Source organism: Nelusetta ayraudi, unplaced genomic scaffold, assembly GCF_046127955.1.
Source record: "Nelusetta ayraudi isolate G7.1 ecotype Tasmania unplaced genomic scaffold, CSIRO-AGI_Nayr_v1 ptg000135l, whole genome shotgun sequence".
Lineage (NCBI taxonomy): Eukaryota > Metazoa > Chordata > Actinopteri > Tetraodontiformes > Monacanthidae > Nelusetta > Nelusetta ayraudi.
Window position 1 is genome coordinate 20,502,884 of NW_027466185.1, and position 19,386 is coordinate 20,522,269.

At 41.8% G+C, this 19,386-nt stretch overlaps 2 protein-coding genes and 1 long non-coding RNA gene across 7 annotated transcripts in view; 2 read left to right on the plus strand and 1 right to left on the minus strand.

Annotated features, from left to right (window-relative positions):
• The window catches only part of LOC142877181 (uncharacterized), a 69,615-nt gene extending 60,524 nt beyond the window's left edge, over positions 1 to 9,091 (minus strand). The window contains exon 1 of the long non-coding RNA XR_012923799.1: positions 8,840 to 9,091. This is a non-coding gene — a long non-coding RNA (uncharacterized LOC142877181). The remainder of the gene's footprint in view (positions 1 to 8,839) is intronic.
• Positions 2,128 to 7,851, plus strand: LOC142877358 (homeodomain-interacting protein kinase 2-like). 4 transcript variants are annotated; one of them, XM_076011882.1, is made up of 13 exons: positions 2,128 to 2,323; positions 2,494 to 2,722; positions 2,790 to 2,981; positions 3,073 to 3,254; positions 4,475 to 4,598; positions 4,744 to 4,863; positions 4,984 to 5,070; positions 5,161 to 5,348; positions 5,464 to 5,751; positions 5,851 to 6,102; positions 6,258 to 6,563; positions 7,306 to 7,407; positions 7,496 to 7,851. In XM_076011882.1, exons 2-12 carry the CDS (start codon positions 2,516 to 2,518, stop codon positions 7,364 to 7,366), a joined length of 2,007 nt encoding a protein of 668 aa, XP_075867997.1. In that variant the 5' UTR covers positions 2,128 to 2,323; positions 2,494 to 2,515; the 3' UTR covers positions 7,367 to 7,407; positions 7,496 to 7,851. The 4 variants fall into 4 exon arrangements, with proteins under 4 accessions (XP_075867997.1, XP_075867998.1, XP_075867996.1 ...); XM_076011881.1 differs by having other exon boundaries at positions 2,129 to 2,361; XM_076011880.1 differs by having other exon boundaries at positions 2,129 to 2,323; positions 2,467 to 2,722.
• Positions 9,092 to 9,475: 384 nt separating the features above from the next.
• LOC142877344 (homeodomain-interacting protein kinase 1-like) lies at positions 9,476 to 19,377 on the plus strand. 2 transcript variants are annotated; one of them, XM_076011854.1, is made up of 13 exons: positions 9,476 to 9,617; positions 9,704 to 9,742; positions 10,449 to 10,619; positions 12,957 to 13,209; positions 13,318 to 13,509; positions 13,613 to 13,794; positions 13,878 to 14,001; positions 14,159 to 14,278; positions 15,927 to 16,013; positions 16,151 to 16,335; positions 16,506 to 16,799; positions 16,898 to 17,308; positions 17,414 to 19,377. In XM_076011854.1, the coding sequence occupies exons 3-13, from the start codon at positions 10,606 to 10,608 to the stop codon at positions 17,427 to 17,429; spliced, it is 1,878 nt and encodes a 625-aa protein (XP_075867969.1). In that variant the 5' UTR covers positions 9,476 to 9,617; positions 9,704 to 9,742; positions 10,449 to 10,605; the 3' UTR covers positions 17,430 to 19,377. The 2 variants fall into 2 exon arrangements, with proteins under 2 accessions (XP_075867969.1, XP_075867968.1); XM_076011853.1 differs by having other exon boundaries at positions 10,449 to 10,533.
• Positions 19,378 to 19,386: the final 9 nt, after the last annotated feature.

Genomic DNA, 19,386 nt, shown 5'->3' on the forward strand with positions numbered 1-19,386 from the left:
TCGGGGAGTCCAGCGGTGGAGATTGAAGACTTCCGAGTAAAGCCGCGGGCCACTTAAAATCAGCTGGCGGGCCGGATTTGGCCAGCGGGCCGGACTTTGGGCATGCCTGATCTAGTATATCAAAAGTATTTATTACGCAAGTCTTTGTCCATTGCTTATTCACTCACGCCAGCTCGACATCTAGATGCAACAATGGCATAGAGGCAAATGAGATACATCACTAGTTAACTAGTTTAAAAGTATCTTTTTTTGTGCCTACTAGTTAACAAGTGTCATAGTGATTGTAATCATAGTGATCATAATAACTAGAAGAGGACAAAGACAAGGACACTGTGAAACGTCTGTTACAGCACTAAAGCAAAACTGAGCACAGCACTGCAGCCAGAGTCACTGGTGGTCAGATTTTAGTGTTGATCATTAGTGAGGAAACACTAAGTTCTCACTTAAAGCTTGGCCAGCACGGTAACTGCACTCAAAAATCATCGTCCCCTCCTTTGTTTGAAACGACGCAGGGACCACAGCGCAGTTGAGCGATATGGAAATGCAAAACTACAACCGTGCAGGCAATCACGTCGCTCGTTTCAACTACAGTCACCATCATGAGAGGGGGAGAATGGAGGCGCATTCCATTAAGGATTTGGCACTTGATATGTCTGATGTTGGACATTGAAAGACACGGGGCTGTAAATAATGTTCTAAACACTCAAAATACTCTAAATCAAAAGTCCCTTTGAGCCATTGCATTTCTTTATATCCGGTTCTATGTGCGTGGTTTAACAATGAGTCTCCATTCTATCATCAGGATTTTATCAAAGAAAAAAAGTGTTACGGACTGAGTTGAGTATTATGTCATGACTATTGATTGGGTTTTGGCTAAAGCAAATGCTGTTTGATATATTACTGCACCCACAAGACTGAATTATTTTAGAGGGCACATCATTTATAGGAGGATGAGGCCGAAAAACATGACATGACTCATTCAGTTCTGCATATTGTCACGCAACCAGATACAACACAATGGCAGCAGCGTCTCCGCATTAAAAGGTCTGGCAAAGGGGGGGAGTGCTTGCGGCTCTACACTTAAAGAAGGGGGATCAATAAGCAATCTCAGGAACAGAGGGGTCAGGTTAAGCACGGTGAGGTTATCATATACTTTACCTCAACACGTGTAATTGTCAGGACTCCTCTCCGTGTCCCGGCAGTTTTTAGAATCTGCTGCGGGCATCCTGCTTACACAAGAGAAACCACACAATGCTCCATCATTCTGCTGGAGCAGATTACCTTGCATACATGTGGGGGGGGGGAAATAAAAAATACAAATCTGGGGATTTTTACAGTTAAAGCCTTCATAAAGAAGAAAGGTATACACATAGATAGAAAGATAGACAGATAGATAGATAGATAGATAGATAGATAGATAGATAGATAGATAGATAGATCGATCAGGAGACCCCTGAGAAAAGCAATTATCAATGTCTAAAAAAATGTAAACTGTTCCTTTGCAGACACTCTGAATTGAAAAATGTATTTTAGGCAACAACTGCTGGAGGAATATTAGGAAAACCTATTAGGATCAAAAGATTGATTCAGAATTTCCGGAGTTTCCCTTCGCTCAGAAACACAGTTGTCTTGCATTAGAATAGCAATCAACCACGCCAAGTTTTGTGGACATTTCTTTCTGTATTGGCCGTATTGCTTTGAAGGACTAGACACAAATACTCGTGTCCATGTGCCTGCTGCTCAAAGTGTCAACACTCGTATGACAATATACATGGACTATGAGCAAGTAGAGGCCCCAGATTCTCAGACCTCAAATGAGCAGCGTAGTTTTAAATACAACTTTAACTATGCAGACAAATACAGAGCATAAAATATGAAGATGTGAGGGGTCAAGAGGAACCCTATAACAAGAAGATTACCATCACAAACAATAGGTAATTAGGTTAGCTTTCCGAACAGTTAAGCCAACACTGTTTTCAATAGAAACTGACAAAAAGGCAGTTAGAAGTCAACTTCAAAGCAAATATTCTTCTATGAAGTTTAATGGGAGGGGCATCGTGGGGGTGGCGACCTTCCACCCTGCTAACAAATGACTTTAAAGCAATTAGAAATTAGCCTCCCTAGCCAAATCCGCCATGCTCCTCTTCGTGAAGCGCAACGAAGCTCATCTCTTCCCCAAATTTTAACTCTCTCACAGGGTTTTAACAGATTCTTATCTATCCTGCTCATTTTTTTCCCCCGGCACCCATCCAACCAACGCTCAGGCGACAACCAACGCTCGGGCGACAACCAGTGGGCAAGGCTGCAGTCGCCTTCAACTCAGGTTCATGTTTTGTTTGTTTGTATTGCCCCAGGCTTAAGGTACATATTGTTACAGACTTGAATTCTGCACAGGAAATTTTACATTCATTTCGATTGTCCTTTTTTTATTATGACTGCCTGTTCTCCTCTGCTGCCTTCTCTCAGTTTAAAGCTCTAAATTGTTTGTATCAGACAAGCCTTACCAGCCTAAGCCATGCTGAACGCCCCTCCACATGCCCTGGCCGACCCATTCATCCCTGGAGGCTCCATCTATGACGGAACCACCTTTTACCAGGTGCAGTCTATTCTGAGGGAGGGCACCTTTGGCAAAGTTGCCAAGTGCACAAGGGTGAACGACAATGCAACAGTTGCAGTCAAAGTCATCAAGAAGCAGGGGTCATACAACAAGGCAGTAAATGAGGTGGGGACTTTGACCTCCGCTTTGTCAGTTTTGCTGCTCACTCTAACTTCATACTGTGGGTCTCCAGGCTCAAGCCCTGATTCAGCTGAAAACTCTGGACGCGGACAAATGCAATGTCGTCCACTGGTACAAAGTCTTCACCGACAAAGGGTGTGTCTTTCTTGTCTTTGAGCACCTGGACAAAAGTCTATCTGACTTCATGAAGCAGAGAAATTTTTGCCCTCTCCCTCTGACGGAAATTCGACCAATTGTTTGGCAGGTATATGCCACTGCCACTTTCTGAACTCACCAACGATATTAATGTTAATTACTTATTAGTGCATTATGGACTGATTTTCTTTTCATCTCAGCTCGCCAATGCTCTGGACCACCTGAGGACTCTTGGATTGATTCACACGGACATCAAGATGGAAAATGTCATGTTAGTCAACCATGAAAAGGAGCCTTTCAGAGTCAAACTGATAGACTTCAGTCTGGCCATGGACGTGTCAGCTGTCACAGTTGGTTCAAACCTTCAGACACCCTCATACAGGTGAGGAACCGGAACCACATTTGTTACGGTGCATTGCATTGCAAATCAGGCACAGTCGCATCGTCACAGTTCTTAGCTGAGCTGGGAGTTTGTGTCGCACTGTTGTTGTGAAGACGATGTTTAGCCTGTTTACCACACTATATGTGGAGCATCACAGTAGGTGGTTGCAACACACATAATAGGGCTGAAACGGTTCCCCGCCTTCCTCAAATGATTTCTTTAAATCCTAAATGTCTTTGAGGCTTCATTAAATCCAACTCTACAGCACGGAATGCTTTCACACAGATGGTTATATCTACTACACGCTGTGATTGTGTCACCCAATGCAGCTAACATGTAGACAAGGAAACGGTGGAGGAGGGAAAAAAAGTGCAAACACCCCAACACTAGCAGAAACAGTGGCTAATTGCTCTAAACTGTAATGGGTGGTTGCTAGTGCACTCTTTGTATGCAAGGTGCCGACAAAAATCAGTGCGTCTACTAATGTTAGCAGGTGACATACGATGTAGGAAAATAAAAAAAAAAATGGGGTGGGGGGAAATAAAATGTGACACATCATTTGTAAAATGCTGTGCGTCATGCACTTTGTGTGTGTTCACACCGCAACTGATCGATCTGCACACTGTCCTTACTCATAAAAGCAATCGTTCATGCATTCTTTTTACACACACACACACCTAAAGGTAGAGACATTCCGAAGGTTTGTATTAAATTATTTGTTCACTCAATAATAAATTTCCCTGCATGCTGCCTTTGTTATCGTGTGGTGTAAACAGCATGAATGATGATATGTTTCCACATACAATTAACATAAAGCCTTCAAGAAGGGAAAAGGACTTGATTATAACATTTAAAACCTAATCATGTATATATATATATATATATATATACACATGTATATATATATATATATATATATATATATATATATATACATATATAGATAGATAGATAGATAGATTTTTTTTCTACACACATTACACAGTGAATGTTATGAGGAAAGAGAACAGAATTGTGCTTTTTTTCATAAAAGCTGCTCTAACCTGATCCAAAACCCAACAAAATTCTGGACACCTCCACAACAAGTTGGGGATGCTTTCATACACGGGCACATATAAAAGCCGCAATACTAATCACAACTTCATGATAATAATTTTAAAGCGGTGTTAATGAGAGGTGTCGAGAATTCAAGACTCCCTTTTTGTTTGTCTTCCCCTTAGATCCCCAGAAATTATTCTGGCCCTTCATTTCACACAGGCAATTGACATGTGGTCCCTGGGCTGTTTGGCTGCAGAGTTGTATCTCGGCACTCTGCTCTACCCTGGTGTCAATGATTATGACATGGCAAGTATCACTCAACATTACTCATACAGTTTATGGGTCAGTGGGACTGGTTGCGCACATTTATTTAGTGTTCATTCTGCTCATTTTCTGGTAGAAACCATGAAACAATAATTTTAAGATGTGTGTTGCTGTGCTTCATCTTCAGATCAGGTACATAGTGGAAACTCAGGGTCAGCCACCAGACAGCATGCTAAACACTGGGCAGAGGACGACATTTTTCTTTGACAAAGTTTACACATCGCACACCAGTCCCTGGAAACTGAAGGTGCTGTCTTTTGATCTTACTTTGAATGATGCGCAATGATCATCTGAGGACTTCCAAGTGCTTCTCCTTCAATACGTGGTTATTTAAAGCTGTTAATGCAAATAATGTTGTCTTTTTCAGACACCAGGACAGTATTTCAAAGAGACAGGGATTCAACCAGTGGAGACCAGACGTGTGAAGTTTAGCTCTCTGGATGGACTTCTAAATGTATTTTTTATGATTTTTTTTTTTTTAATGGTACTTACTTGTTTTCCTGGAGTTGACTGACAATACCAATTTTGCTTTCTCATGTTTTAGATCCTACTTTTCAATCACAACAGTGTTGCGGACAAAGTTGTGGAAGAGGCAGATCGACTGATGTTTGTGGACATGCTTAAAGCAATGCTAAAGCTCGATGCCAGCCAGCGGTTTAAACCTCGTCAAGTCCTGGACCACAATTTTATCAAAATGCGCCACATTGTTTCCTTCTGTCGCCTTAGCTCTCTGTAAGTCAATGCTATCATCAAATAGTCTTACAAATTATTTTTGAGAGTATGGTTTCTTCTTTCCATCACACTGGTCTTAAAAGTTGGGAGCATTTTTGTGTATTGCTTCTTGTAGTGCTCACAGCAGCATTAAAATCATGGAGGTCTGTCAGAGAACTTCTCACAGCCGTAAAGTTGAGGTGGGAGCCAAGGAGCAGTCCTCTACTAAGGCCACCTGCCCCAACCAGCAGGAAGTCAAAGCTCCTACTTCTACTGCAAACACAAGCAAACCAGCTAAGCCCAACTGTGTCAACACCAAACCATGCACTCTAAAACAGAGCAAGGGATCTGTGCCTGGAGGAACAAATAGAGCAGGTGATCAGCATGATGGAGAGAAGACCATCCCTGTGCCCAAAAATGTGAGGTAATGCAATAGATCAAAGTGGGTTGGGGAGACAATTGAAACAATTTGGAAAAGGTTGTATTTGTGTTTAAAGAAAGATTTTTCTTTTCCCACCACAAGCTATGCAGGCCCTCCAAACTACCAGGATCTAAAGAGCAATAAGATTCATTTACAGAAACCGCCCAACCCTCTAACTTACTATGGGCCATGCGATAAGAGGGTGACTAATGGAGAAAAAGACAACTTCCATGTGAAATCAGAGACCAAGAGAAAGAGGGCCAGGGAAAGTGGTAACACTGTAGCCACCCAGGGAGGCTATACCTATTTGGATAACAATCCAAATATGTGTGAAATTCACCCCATCAATCCCTTGTAGGTCAATATTGTGATCTATATTTTTATTTATTCTATATTCGTCTAATTTACTTATTTGGTGTTGAACACACAGGGTGGCAAATATAACAAGTATTTACCAAAGTTGTATTGGGTGCCTAAATTGGCTAACTGAGTGATTCCGTGCCTTGCAGTGACGGGCCCAGTTTGGAGATGAAGGATCTTCCTCAAGAAACTTTTGACGGTGGCAAAGTTGGTTTGGGGTCTTTCGAGAACCCTTACATTGGGTCCACCCACCCAAATCAACAGAACCATCTTCCCTCTCTCCCGATTACGACTATAGCTGGCGAAATGAGACAGGTCAATTGTGGCAACCCCAAACCCTGCACGTATTCCCAGATAAATGGAACAGCACAGCCAGGGATCAAGACAAACTCAGATCACAAGGATAACGAGCTGGCCTTTTTGAAGAACGACAAGGTTAATTATGAGAGAAACAGGTGTGCTGAGCTTCAAATATACCTTCTCGTACCCAGTGACAAGCTTTTACACACAGATATAGATGTAAATTTGTGATTACAGATGCATTTTTGGTTGTATTGTTTATTGTGAGGTACTTTTAAAAGAGAACCTGCTGTCTCCAACAAAGCTCTTAGTCCTATGTTTTCCCTGTTTCATTGGCAGTAGAAAATATTAATAATAATATTAATATTTAAAACAAAAGTGTTCAATTTGGCACACACCAAAAATTCTCAGTTATGAATTTCTATTAAGAAATGAACAGGGGAACAGTGGTTCCTTTGCTTTTAAATTGTTGCTGCAAGGCATTTCTGCACTTAGTTGTACTTTAATTTGCACCTTTTTGGAGACAAAGTTTAACCCATAAAGGATGCAGGCGGCTTAAAGTGGCTGGAGTTGAGCACAATAGGCAGTATGGATCTGTGTCGTAGTTTGTACCCAAAATATTCTTAACAACTTATCCTCTATTTGTTTATATTATTTGTAATGCTGATCATGCTTGTCAACTTCTCTGGACACGCATCGACTTGGACTACCCAGAGAATGTTAACTATTCTGACAGAGTTGTTGTGTTCTAGATTAACTGAGAAACGTCAAGAGGAAACTGATAGTCCTGAGACTACCTTGCACTTTTTGAACATGGCCCACAATGTTGGCAAGCTGTACTGAAGTCACCGCCTTTTGAACTTCCTTATTTGGTGCCCAATGTCGTTCTCTTACTAGGGATGATTCAACAACCAATGTTGTAGGATCAGAGGACTCCAAGGAGGTCTCCCATCTCTAGCCTCAGGACCATTAAACTCCTCTTTGAGAAAAGAAGTAGAGGTGAGTAACTACCTCAGCTAAATTTGAAGTCAGTATGTTCCATTGGATAGTGTGTCTTAAGTCTGAATTTTTGAATTTTGACTTTCAGGAGAAAACTTCAATAAGAGGATAACCCTGTCACACCTTTATCGGTGGAGCGGTGACTGTATATACTGTCATGATGGCAAACTATTTCAAGAATTGTTGTCAAATTATTTGAATTTGACAACAGCTTCCATAGCACAACTACTGATGGGATTGTCAAAGAAGGCAAAGATTTCCAAGACCAAGGGATAACTGGAATTGTCCCCTCCATCCCTTACTTTAAAGCCACGAAACCTTGCGACGCAAGTACACGTTTAAGTGCAGACATTCACGTGCATGCCAACAGATAGAAATTGTACTCAAAAAATGTCAAATGAGTTATTAAATGTCCATCACAAACATTAATACAAATCTAATATATATATATACATACACATATATATATATATATATATATATATATATATATATATATATATATATATATATATATATACACATACATATATATATATATATATATATACACACATATATATATATATATACATATATATATATATATATATATATATATATATATATATATATATATATATATACATATATATATATACATATATATATATACATATATACATATATATACATATATATATATATATATATACATATATACATATATACATATATATATATATGTATATATATATATATATATATATATATACATATATACATATATACATATATATATATATATATATATATATATATATATATATATATGTATATATAAAAGGAAACTACCGTTTTATGTCATAGAATATGAAATATAAAAAAATATGTTAGGTTGTGTTTTGGAAACATTTTATAGTTGGCAAAGGGGGGCGTGCTTGCCGCTCTCAAATGAAATAAAGAAATAAATGAATAAACTTGACGTGATTCCAATTGCTTTGGTTCTTTGTTTATTTTGGAGGTCAGTTGAGGGGGGAGAGGAGATACAGAATGCATGGTGCACACCATGCCAACTTTTGTTTCACAAACCCAAACATAGCTTATAGTGTTTCAATTTACAAATTTAATTAAAAAAGTAGTTCCCTTTCAACATTTACAGATATGTTTATCTACCTAATAGCAAACTGTCACGGTTTTCTGTTTTAAACTTCAACTCAACTCTTCATAAGGCAACAAAAACTGCACCACCACCAGTCCTTAAACATCAACAACAAAAATGAATTATTGCCTTAAGAAGATAACATTGAGTGCATAAATGTTTTACCACCTAAAGTGATTTCTTGTTCGTATTGTATTCGTTTAAAATAGCTTCACTGGATTTTGAACATTAATGAAAAAACGATGCGAATATGTCATAACACACAACATACATCAGTCACACTCGACTCACATGAACTTCTATAAAACTTGAGACTTGAGACAATACGTCGAGGGAGGAAAGTGCGTTTCCGGGAGGACCACCGGCGGGTCGCGGGCTTACCCAGTCGGCAGGGAGAAGGAGTGTCCTCGGTATTGTTGCCCATTTGTAATCCGTTCTTTCCCGCATTTGACAGACACACCGGTGTTTGAAATCCGGACCGGAAACTGCTTACTAAAAAACAACGTCGAGTTCCGGGTATGTAGTTCTTGGACGGGGGTTGCAAGAAAACTACAAAAAAAAGGGGGGGGGGGGGCAATTACCACGGCCCCCACCCCTCTCCTTGGCCCATTTCAACCACGTGTTTAAGGTGGGACTGACGTCACTAACGTCGAACGGACGCCTTGCTTACGTCAAAAGAGGGAGAGATGGAGATTAAAGGCAGTTCAGTACGTCTTGTGTTTTGTCTTGAGCTTTAATTTCTGCTAATAAAGTTCACATATTTTTTTTTTTATATTCAGTGTTGGCTGTTGACCATAACAGGTGAGAAACATTAAATGATAGTGTTATAAAAATGTGTTAATTTTAAACTATTAATCAAATAATGCTGTGTTATTCTATTGCTAGCTTGGCATAAACAAGTTTCTTCTTCAACTCTTGTCCACATAGATGCCAGTGCAGAAGGTCTGAATATTGTATCTGTTCTGCAAAAGTTAATTTCCATACTTGGATGAAGATCAAGATGTTCCATCATATGTGTTGCTTAATTCTCATGCTGCTGTTGCTCATTGGAACATTTTAGATTAAAATGGTGAGTAGAATACGCAGACAATGATTGTTGAAATAATTAAGCTAGCATTAAGTCAGAGATTGATGGCTCTATGGTTTAATTTCTAGCTGCAGACTTTCTGGGGCGTTCTTGCACATTTCCCACAAGTAAGTACAACTTGCCATGCTATGATTTCAATCCATCAAAATGACTTTTTATGCCATTTATTTCAGTTATGTGTTGTGGTTGCCTTGGATGAGAAAAGAAAATAGGACTGCTTTTTAATTTTGAGTCGGTGGGGAAACTTTTTTTTTTTTTTTTAAATACCCTGTATTAAATTAAAGTGTGGTGAAGGAGATACAATTTCCAAATTTTGTGCATTTTTGAGAATGAAGTGGAAGAGTGAGAGACTCGAAAGCTTGACTATTAAAATGATTAAAGCCGGCTGCTTTGACAATATTGCGGGCAATAGCACGCCTCTGGTGAATACTGTGTCTTTTTTAAAATGACAGGATGTGCCCATTAAAAAATTGTGGTTTCAACCATTAGTATGAATTTGCACAATTGCAGCTATCTTTTTCAGTTTATCTTCAGTTATCACTTTTTCTTTTTTTTTTAAGTGCATGATGAGTTTGGCTCCATGGCTCGTGGTTTTATGACCAGATCAGCTAGATGCACACCAAATAAAATGGGAATTACGTAATTTAACCGCCTCAAGTGCATTTGTCTTTTTAAAACAGTCATTCTGAACTGAAATAAAAACACTTAAAACTAAAAACAAAGCCATTCAAACTTTGTTCATTTGTCAAAATTGGTTTCAGAACATGTGGCTGTGATTTTTTATAATTTCCCCGTTTGTTTTTTCTATTCCAGCCATGTATCTCCCCGTTCCCCATTGCGCAAAATGCTGCGGAAGCAAGAAGCAGTGCCGGTGTGGCACATGGCGGAAGAAGGCGGAGTGAGTGTTTTGCTCATTTGCATTTGAAATGACAAGACACCTACACCTCCACAATCTGCACTGGGCTGTTTAATGCTTTTGACAGGGTGAGAGAAGTGTTGAGGAATGTGCCATCTCGATTATTGCTCGCCGCAGTTTCATCCAGTCGCGTTGAAGGCATTTCGATGGGAGCGGTTCTGACCGTCATGAGCGACAAACAGCTCTCTCCACCAGAATCACTGGGGATATCAGGGGTCTTCATCACTTCTTTGATATCTATCCACGGGTGTTGCACAAAGGCAAAATATCGAAAGCTGACACTGACCTTTCACTGAAGATAACACATTCCCACCTATCACATTCACTCGACTCTTGACGGACATTCGTGAGTTGACTTTAGAAGAAAAGTCTTTTAAGAAGGACTTAGTGTATCCGTGTGTTGCCAGTGTATCCGAAATACATACACTACCAGAGAGAAGTTTGGACACCTTCTCATGCAATGGTTTTTCTTTCATTTTAGTGACTATTCACATAGATTCTAACTTAAGGGATCAAAACAATGAATAAAAAAAACATGTGGTATTATGTAGGAAACAAAAGAAGTGTGACATAACTCAAAAACATTCCATATTTTCATTTCTTCAAACTAGCCACCCCTCATATGAAACATTTAGTTATTTAAACAGTGCTTTCTTCGATACATAATTTCATATATATTGCTCATTTATTTTGATGTCTTCAGCGTAGGAAGGAGTAAAGATGAAGAAAAATCATTGCATGAAAAGGTGTGTCTAATCTTCAGACTGGTAGTGTATACTAAGATTATTCTGGGACTCAAGGCTCTTTAATTGTTTCCCAAAGCAAATTCTAAATGATCATTGGATAGAGAGCCCAGAGAAAGTGCCCGAGGAGGTCCATTGGTGCAAAGAGTTGGCTTGGGCCACATGGCAGTATGATAATCTAAACCTGAATATGCGTCACAAAGTTGTTAAGGTGTTTTGCACTGTATAAATAAGCTGCTTTAGGGGTTGTCTTTCAATTGACACTATTCAAAATGTGTTAAACCAAATACTCTGTAAAACTTTGGGTCTTTTGTGTTTTTTCATTTGGTGGTAATAATTTAAGATAGCAACTTTGAAGTCATTACCGCCCTGCCCCCCACCCTTTAATATCCAGATAATATGAACTGTAATGCAGCAGGGTGCTGATAAGAATGTGACAAACGAAAAGCAGTCACAGAATGTTAATTAGGAAAGAACCAAAGCAGCAGCAGTTTGCGCCGGCCCGTGCCACCAAGGTGCCGTCACCGTGTTGTCTAGTGGTATGGAAGGGTGATGGATTAAAAGAATATGTCAAGTTATGTCCGCCAATCTTGGTGTACAGTGGGAATGAAAATGACACGGTAGCGGCGTGGGACAAAGCCGTGCAGCCCTAAAATATCTCCACAGTACCCTTAAGTGCACGTCCGAGGCAAATGGCTTTCATGGTATTCTAACCTTGACCGAGGCTGCCACTGAGCTCGAAGCCACTGCCAGCGCTGCACTTGAGGGCTACTTTGTGTTTCCCCCATGTCATCATGCCATCACAGTGCAGCGAGCCCGCTGGCCAAGAGATATATAAATAAATGGAATGTCAAACCGCAGAGAGGCCAGAGACGGGTCTTCACCACAGGGCTTAAATTGTCAAATGAGATGGGGAAACAAAAAAAAAGTTTTGCTGCTTCTGCTTTCTAGATGGAGAGAACAAATGAAATCTGCAGTGTGCTAAATTATCAGGCCTGCACAGAGCTAGTTCTTAGTGTCATGTGCACAAATGTTAGTTTTGCCAGGAAATGGGTGTTTCATCCTAACATAAAACCAAGAAATGAATATTTTTTAAAAACTAAACAAAAACAAGTCAGAGAGATTGTCACTGTGTAATGTCCCTTTGTAGTGCAAAAAATACATGCTTAATAATGTTGTTCCATTTGCAGATAATTTCCTCCGAATCAACTACAAAAATGTAAACTGAAAGAATCATTTTCTCTCGTATTCCTTTGACACCAGATCCAACATTTACAACGTTGCTTCATGGCACCTTCAGTCTTCGCCTTCCCTGGGGGGGGAGAAAAAAAGTTAAAAGCATAATAAGGCACAAGTAGTTTAGTTTAAAGTAATTCAGGAGCTTGAATGGCCACATTAAAGACACCATTGTCAGGAAACAGGATTCTACAATGAAAGTCAGGCGTTAGAAAAACTGCACCCTTGTATTTTTAAAGGAATGGCATATCATCCCCCCCCCCCTTTACATGCACTAAATCCAAACATACTCATAAGTTTAGCTGCATTGCCTTTAAGGAACAACTATTTACGGCTTTTAACACAGGCCATTTAAGGAGGGGTGGGGGGAACTTGTGATAGTGTTATGAAATATTTTGTCATGCAGTGTTTGACTCTTCCTCTCAGCTCGAAGCCCCCAGTGGAAGGCACCAAACGGATTTTGGCGGCCCCAGCCAAGCCATCCACTCCCACTGGCCGGGCGGAGCAGTTTGTCCCCGGAGGCTCCATTTACGATGGGGTTCACTTGTACCAGGTGCAGTCCATTCTAGGCGAGGGCACCTTTGGCAAGGTTGCCAAGTGCGCAAGGATGGCAGACAAGAAAATAGTGGCAATCAAAATGATCAAGAAAAGGGGAACGTGTGCGGATGCTCAGAAAGAGGTATCCCCTCCCAGACCCCCGTCGCCACCGCCGCCCGTCAGACTTTGACTTTTCTGCGTCAGCTTTGGAGTTGTGGCCGAGCTAATCTAAGCAAATGCACGTCCTCAGGTTCAAGCCCTGTCCAAGCTGAAAAGCCTGGACCCGGACAAATGCAATATTGTCCGGTGGCACAAACACTTTACCGATCGTGGGTGCATTTGCCTGGAATTTGAGTACCTGGAAAAGAGTCTGTCTGACTTCATGAAGCAGAGATACTTCCGTCCTCTGTTTGTCAAAGAGATCAGGCCGATCGTCCAGCAGGTAAACAAAAGGCTAGTTGATGTTGTTGTTGTTTTTTTCCTCAAATACATAAAATAAATCCCAATGTAGTGTTAAAAGAAAACAAATGTTTTGGACTTCTCAGCTTGCCAATGCACTGGAACACCTGAGGACCATTGGGCTGATCCACGCGGACATCAAGTTGGAGAATGTCATGCTCGTCAACCATGAAAAGGAGCCTTTCAGAGTCAAAGTGATAGACTTTGGCCTGGCCATGAGTGTTTCAGCTGTCACCCTTGGTTCGAACATTCAGACGCCTCCGTATAGGTCAGTATCTGGAACAGTATTTGATAAAACAATAGTGCAGCATGCTAAAGTGCTTTTTTTTTTTACATTCTATCTTCTCGCAGGTCTCCAGAAATTATTTTGCTGCTGCCATTTACACAGGCCATAGACATGTGGTCTCTGGGCTGTTTGGCTGTAGCGTTATACCTTGGAACTCTGCTCTACACTGGTCACAATGAGTATGACATGGCAAGTGTTACTCAGAATTCAGATTGTGGGGGTTTTATGTTTCAGGATTTCTCAGTGTCTACTCTGCTGTCCTTTAAAAGTGATTCATTCCATGAAAGCAGTTGAAAATGTCCCTTTCTTTGCTCAACCTTGACGGTCTGTGTGACTTCATCCTCAGATCAGGTCTATAGTGGAAACTCAGGGTCGGCCACCAGACACCGTGCTCAACGCTGGGCAGAAAACGTGCTGCTTCTTTGACAAAGTCTACACGTCTACCAGCAGTTTCTGGAAGCTGAAGGTAGCACTATTCGTCACTCTTGTCCTCAAACACTGGCAGTGCTTGGCTTGTGGCATGCAGAGATGCCCACGAGTCTTTGATCTAGAGTCCGAGTCGAGTCACGACTCTTTGACCTCGAGTCGAGTCGAGTCTTTGAGGGGCAAGACAAGACAAGTCGAGTCGCGAGTCTTTGATCTAGAGTCCGAGTCGAGTCACGAGTCTTTACACACACACACACATATATATAAAATGACATAGCCTCTGGCTGAAATACAGTATATCCAAATTTTTATTCAGACTTTTTTTTTTTGAAAAACAAAGTTTCTGCAGTGCACATGCATGCCATGGTCGGGTGCAAAACAAACTACCTGGCATTTATAATAATAAATAATATTAAATAATAAAAAAGATAAAATAAATAAAGTAGTAAAACTGTCTGTCCTTTTCCATGGGCATTAACTATTTATAAACGAAGCCATGTGTGGAAAAACAAAATGACGGTAACTGAGCCGGTGTTTGTTTAACGTTTCACTGTGGTCTCATTAAACACCACGGCCCGACCGTTTCTGCTTGGTGATGCACTAAGATAACCATGTTTGTTAACCATAACCAGACAATGTGTCCAAAAACACTACAAGTACAACTTGCCTTTCCTTTTGCACCTTTTCAATGTGCCGCAGGAAGTTGCTGGTTGTGGAACTTTTTTCTTTCATTGTCCTTTTGCAGCATTTAAATTTTGCAGTTCTGTCTCTGCCGTGCTGTTTGAATAAGTCAATATAAAGGGTAGCGAACCTGGCGGTGGACTTTCTTCAGCTGCGGCTGCTCCACTTGCACTTGCCATGAGGACTGATGACGTGAGAGGGAGGGTGAGAGGGACGCGACGCGGCGCGTTGTTTGGCGTGGAACGTTAGACGCTGCGTTCTGCGCTCCGGAGGTGGTTTTGTGGGAGAGGAAAAGGAGGGGAGTGGAACAAATGCCCCCCCCCCCCCCCCCCCAAAAAAGAAATAAAAAGAAATAAAAATAAAGATTGCCCATGAGTCTTTGATCTCGAGTCGAGTCAATTCTCAAGTCTTTTAGGGTTGAGTCCGAGTCGAGTCTGCAGTCTCTAAAAATGCAACTCGAGTGCGACTCGAGTACGAGTCTTTAATTCGAGTCCCCAACTCTGGTGGCATGCCCCAGAACACAATAGCAAAGTGGCGACCCTGGCACCGTGCAGGCAGGAACAAAACCGATCACTCAAGAAGAGCTACTTAGGAGCTGCACAAAGGGGACAAAAGGGAAAAAGAAAGGTAGTGGGCAGAAGCTGAACAGCAGGATATACAACAGTAGTGAGAGAAGTGGCAGCTCCTGCTGGCATCTCCAGATACTGTTTGCGTGGGATATTACATCATGGAAGCAAACAGTTTGCGACTCTGGATTCCACAGTAGGCCAGTTGCTGAAATAATAAGGCATATATGATTTCAGTACTATCATCTTAATTGCTGGATATAAAATGCAGTTTTGTTATATGTTAAGCTTGCCCTCATCTTATTGAGTGTAGTGATAAGAAGTCTGAGCAAAGACTGTTTTCCCGTATCATCTCAAAATGTGGTTCCTTCCTACATGACTTTTAAAGAATAAAAAGGCGGGGGAGAAAGCTCTAAATGAAACACCTTTGTCTGTTTTCAGTCTCCAGAACAGTACCACCGAGAGACGGGGATTCAGCCAATGAAAACCAGACGTGTGAAGTTCACCTCTCTAGATGGGCTTCTAAACGTAGGGGTTTTCTTAAGTCCTTGAAAGCAAATACTGATCGAATTGCTCTCTAAGGCTTTCCTCTATAACTAATTCTCAGGTATTACTTTAAGAAAAGGTACCACAGCCATTGTTGACATAGTTTTCCCATGCTGCAGACACGACTCAGCCACAGCAACATTGCAGACAAAGTCGTGGAGGAGGCTGATCGGCTGATGTTTGTGGACATGCTTAAGGCCATGCTAGAGCTTGACGCCTCCCAGCGGGTCACGCCTCATCAAGTCCTGGAGCACGACTTTGTCAAAATGTGCCACATTGATCCCTTTTTGCGGCTGAGCCCTCTGTAAGTCACGCGCGTGACTGTTTTTCTTTTTTTTTTGAAACGTAATACATGCAGTAGTGTGTGACGGTATCTGACTTGAGCAGTTGCTATTGTGCGAATGGGATACGTGCCAACGAGGTGCCATGTAGAAGCCATGTATCCCATGTCCCATCCGATGTGTGTTCTTGCAGCGCTCAGTCCTGCTTTAAGTTGATGGAGGTTTGTCAGAGGCCTCATGAAAGTGGGAAAGTGGTGCGTGGATCCTTGGCGCAGCCCCTAAGCCACCCTGGCCAAGTGAGCCTTCCCGCACCTTGTGCTCCTACTGCTAATACGAGCAAACTGGTCAAGCCCGGCGTCAACCCCAGACCCTACAATCACACCCGGAGCAATGGATCTGTACACCCAGCTCCAAAAATAGAGGCTCGATCTGAAGATGGAAAGCCTATGAGTTCCAAGAAAGAGGAGGCCAACTGTAGAATCAACAGGTGTGCAGAAACAGGGCATTTCCTTTTGATTTCCAATGGAACTGGGTTATTTGAAGGAACATTATTTGAATGTAATGCTTTTTTTTTTGACTTAACAGCAATGCTGGAACTTCCAGCACTTGTGACCCAAGGTACAATCAGACTCATCTGCAAAGATTAGTTGCCCCCCCATTAAGTGGCAACGCGCCAGACCTAAAGGGGATGAAGGGAGATGGCGGGAAGAACGGCTTGTGTGCGAGGCCAGCCAACAGCAGGAAGAGGGTCAGGAAGGCGCCCGACGCCGAGACCGCCTGTAGGGGAAGCAGCTCCTCCGCCACCAACGGCCTCAATGGTGAGTTGGAGATGAGACAAGGCCCCCACGAGGACCACTGCTACAGTTTACAGCCAACCGACTCCCAGACTAACATCGTGGAATGTCCGCAAGCAAAAAGGAAGGCGCCCGACTGCGACGAGCACGCAGCAGAAAGAGCCGAGCTGCAAGGAACGCTCTGGGCTCAGAAATGGCAAAGGTGAGCAGATAGGGGTACATTTAGGGTTAGAATTCACAAAAGTATATCGTGCTTGTGGCCCATCTGAGACATTAGTGTGTCTCAAATATGACTGTTGACTTCCAGGAGATCACTTCAGTAAGAGGACAGCCAAGCCGCTCCATCACCGGAGAAGCAGTGATGGCTGTCGGCAGTCTGGCCACGATTTTTGGGACTTTGCTGCTTGCAGAATCTTCAGAATAAACACTTGAACTATACCCTTCTTGAACTGAAGGGCACTTCTCATTATCAGTGTGTTTCAAAATGTGTTTAAATGCAAAATGGTGATGTGTACTCATCAGTTGTGATAATTTTGCAATGCGTGCCCCAATCTCGTCACCAGCTACCTGGTCGGCATCCTGTAAGTCTGTTTCCTTTTGTTTCGAACTATGACTATTGTAGTTTAGCTCGTCTATGTTGATTTGCTGGGACACATGAAGATATTTTTCCACGAGAAGCCATGTGGAAGTGTCTGCGTGGCATTGTTTTGCTGCTCAACTTGACGTATTACGTCCGGTTCTGCGAAAACAGACCCCTCAGGAGAGTTTTGACAGAAGGACACCTAATAGTGGACGTTTGGAACAAGCTCTTCATCAGGAATACCAAACACAACCCACAAAACTGCCTCTGTTTTCTTACTACTTCCATTACAATGGAACAGGCTGAGCCCAATATTTCCACCTACCCTGGTTTAGACCAAATATGGCTGCTCTAGCTACATTTGGATCAGTGGGAAAGATTCACTGATCAACTGAATGGCAGTCCCTCTGGGAGTGAGGTGACACTCCCATTGCTGCATGACACTGACCTGCTTGCTGTATTCTGTCTGAATTTTTGTCATTGGGACAAAAAAATGACGTTATTTGTTTATGGTCTACATTTGAACAGTGTGGTGACTATAACTACAAGAATAACAAAAACCTTCCACATTTAACCATGGTTTCAGTTTCATTATTGATTGAAGGTTGACTCTGAATGATGAAACTGGAATGACATGTTTCCGTCAAGACATTGGTGCGGACCACTACACACCAAGTTTTGGCATAAGATGGTGGGGAAACTAACACAGGATAACAAGAGCAGAATATACTGTGAAGTTGGGGTGGAAAAAAGTTAGCCTGGCATTCATCGTTTGGGACAAAAAGGTTGACGAGAATTTCATATTTACTTAGTGTATCTTTCGAATGTGTCTTCAGTTTGGCTCGCACTGGCCATGTTTAATGCTAACCGTCAGTGAGAATTGCTGTCGCCTGACTTGGATGTTGCCACATCACAATTTGTACTGCGGATGTTGCACTTTTGCCGCAACAAAAGACAAAAATGGGAGAATAGAGATATTTGTCAAATAATATATTATCAGGCTGTTCTTCTAGAATGCTAAGAAATGGCCAAACAGTAAGGAAAACAACTTACATGTACAAACATACATCATACGAAAATGGGTGGGAAAGAAACCCTTTGAACTGTAAAATGAATTCCCTATTTTTGGCCCAAATGGACTTAACGCATGGTGCTACTTCATGCTCTGCACATAGGAGCGATGTACCAGTACTGTTAATTGAGCTGTTTTGAAAGCCTTCTGAGAGCCCAGATGCTGCAGGGGAGACCTCCGCTGACCTCGCAGCAGACCTGGGATCAGTGTGCTGTGGGCCCGCGATGATGATCCTAGAGCCCTTTTTTCGATGAGGTGCGCATAATGGCGAGGTTTTTTTCACACTGAAGGATGAATCAATGTGGCATGAAGAAGAGAATTTCCAGCCCATTTCCCCTCCTGATTACCCCACCACATACAGCTCCTTAATAGCTTGTTTTGTGTCATAAATCTCCCGCCACAGCCATAGCATCACAGATGTAGTACAGCGTATGCCTCACATATTAAAACCAAAAGGTGTCATTGGCAATGTGGTAGCTGGAGGGATGTAAGGATGCAGGCAGCATGTTGTCAGGAAAAGCAGTGCCAGCACTGAGAGCCATGATGTGCAGCTGGCCTGCAACTCCCTGAACACATCTCAAGATTGCAATAAAGCTGTGCCCAAGTGGTATGGAGAGAGTTTTGTTTA

Coding starts and splice junctions, on each gene's coding strand:
- LOC142877358 (XM_076011882.1), top strand. CDS start 2,516: ATGCTGAACGCCCCTCCACATGCCCTGGCCGACCCATTCATCCCTGGA. Junction 2,723..2,789: donor ACAACAAGGCAGTAAATGAG/GTGGGGACTTTG, acceptor GTGGGTCTCCAG/GCTCAAGCCCTGATTCAGCT. Junction 6,564..7,305: donor GTTAATTATGAGAGAAACAG/GTGTGCTGAGCT, acceptor TTCTCTTACTAG/GGATGATTCAACAACCAATG.
- LOC142877344 (XM_076011853.1), top strand. CDS start 10,451: ATGTATCTCCCCGTTCCCCATTGCGCAAAATGCTGCGGAAGCAAGAAG. Junction 13,795..13,877: donor ATTCAGACGCCTCCGTATAG/GTCAGTATCTGG, acceptor ATCTTCTCGCAG/GTCTCCAGAAATTATTTTGC. Junction 14,279..15,926: donor GCAGTTTCTGGAAGCTGAAG/GTAGCACTATTC, acceptor GTCTGTTTTCAG/TCTCCAGAACAGTACCACCG.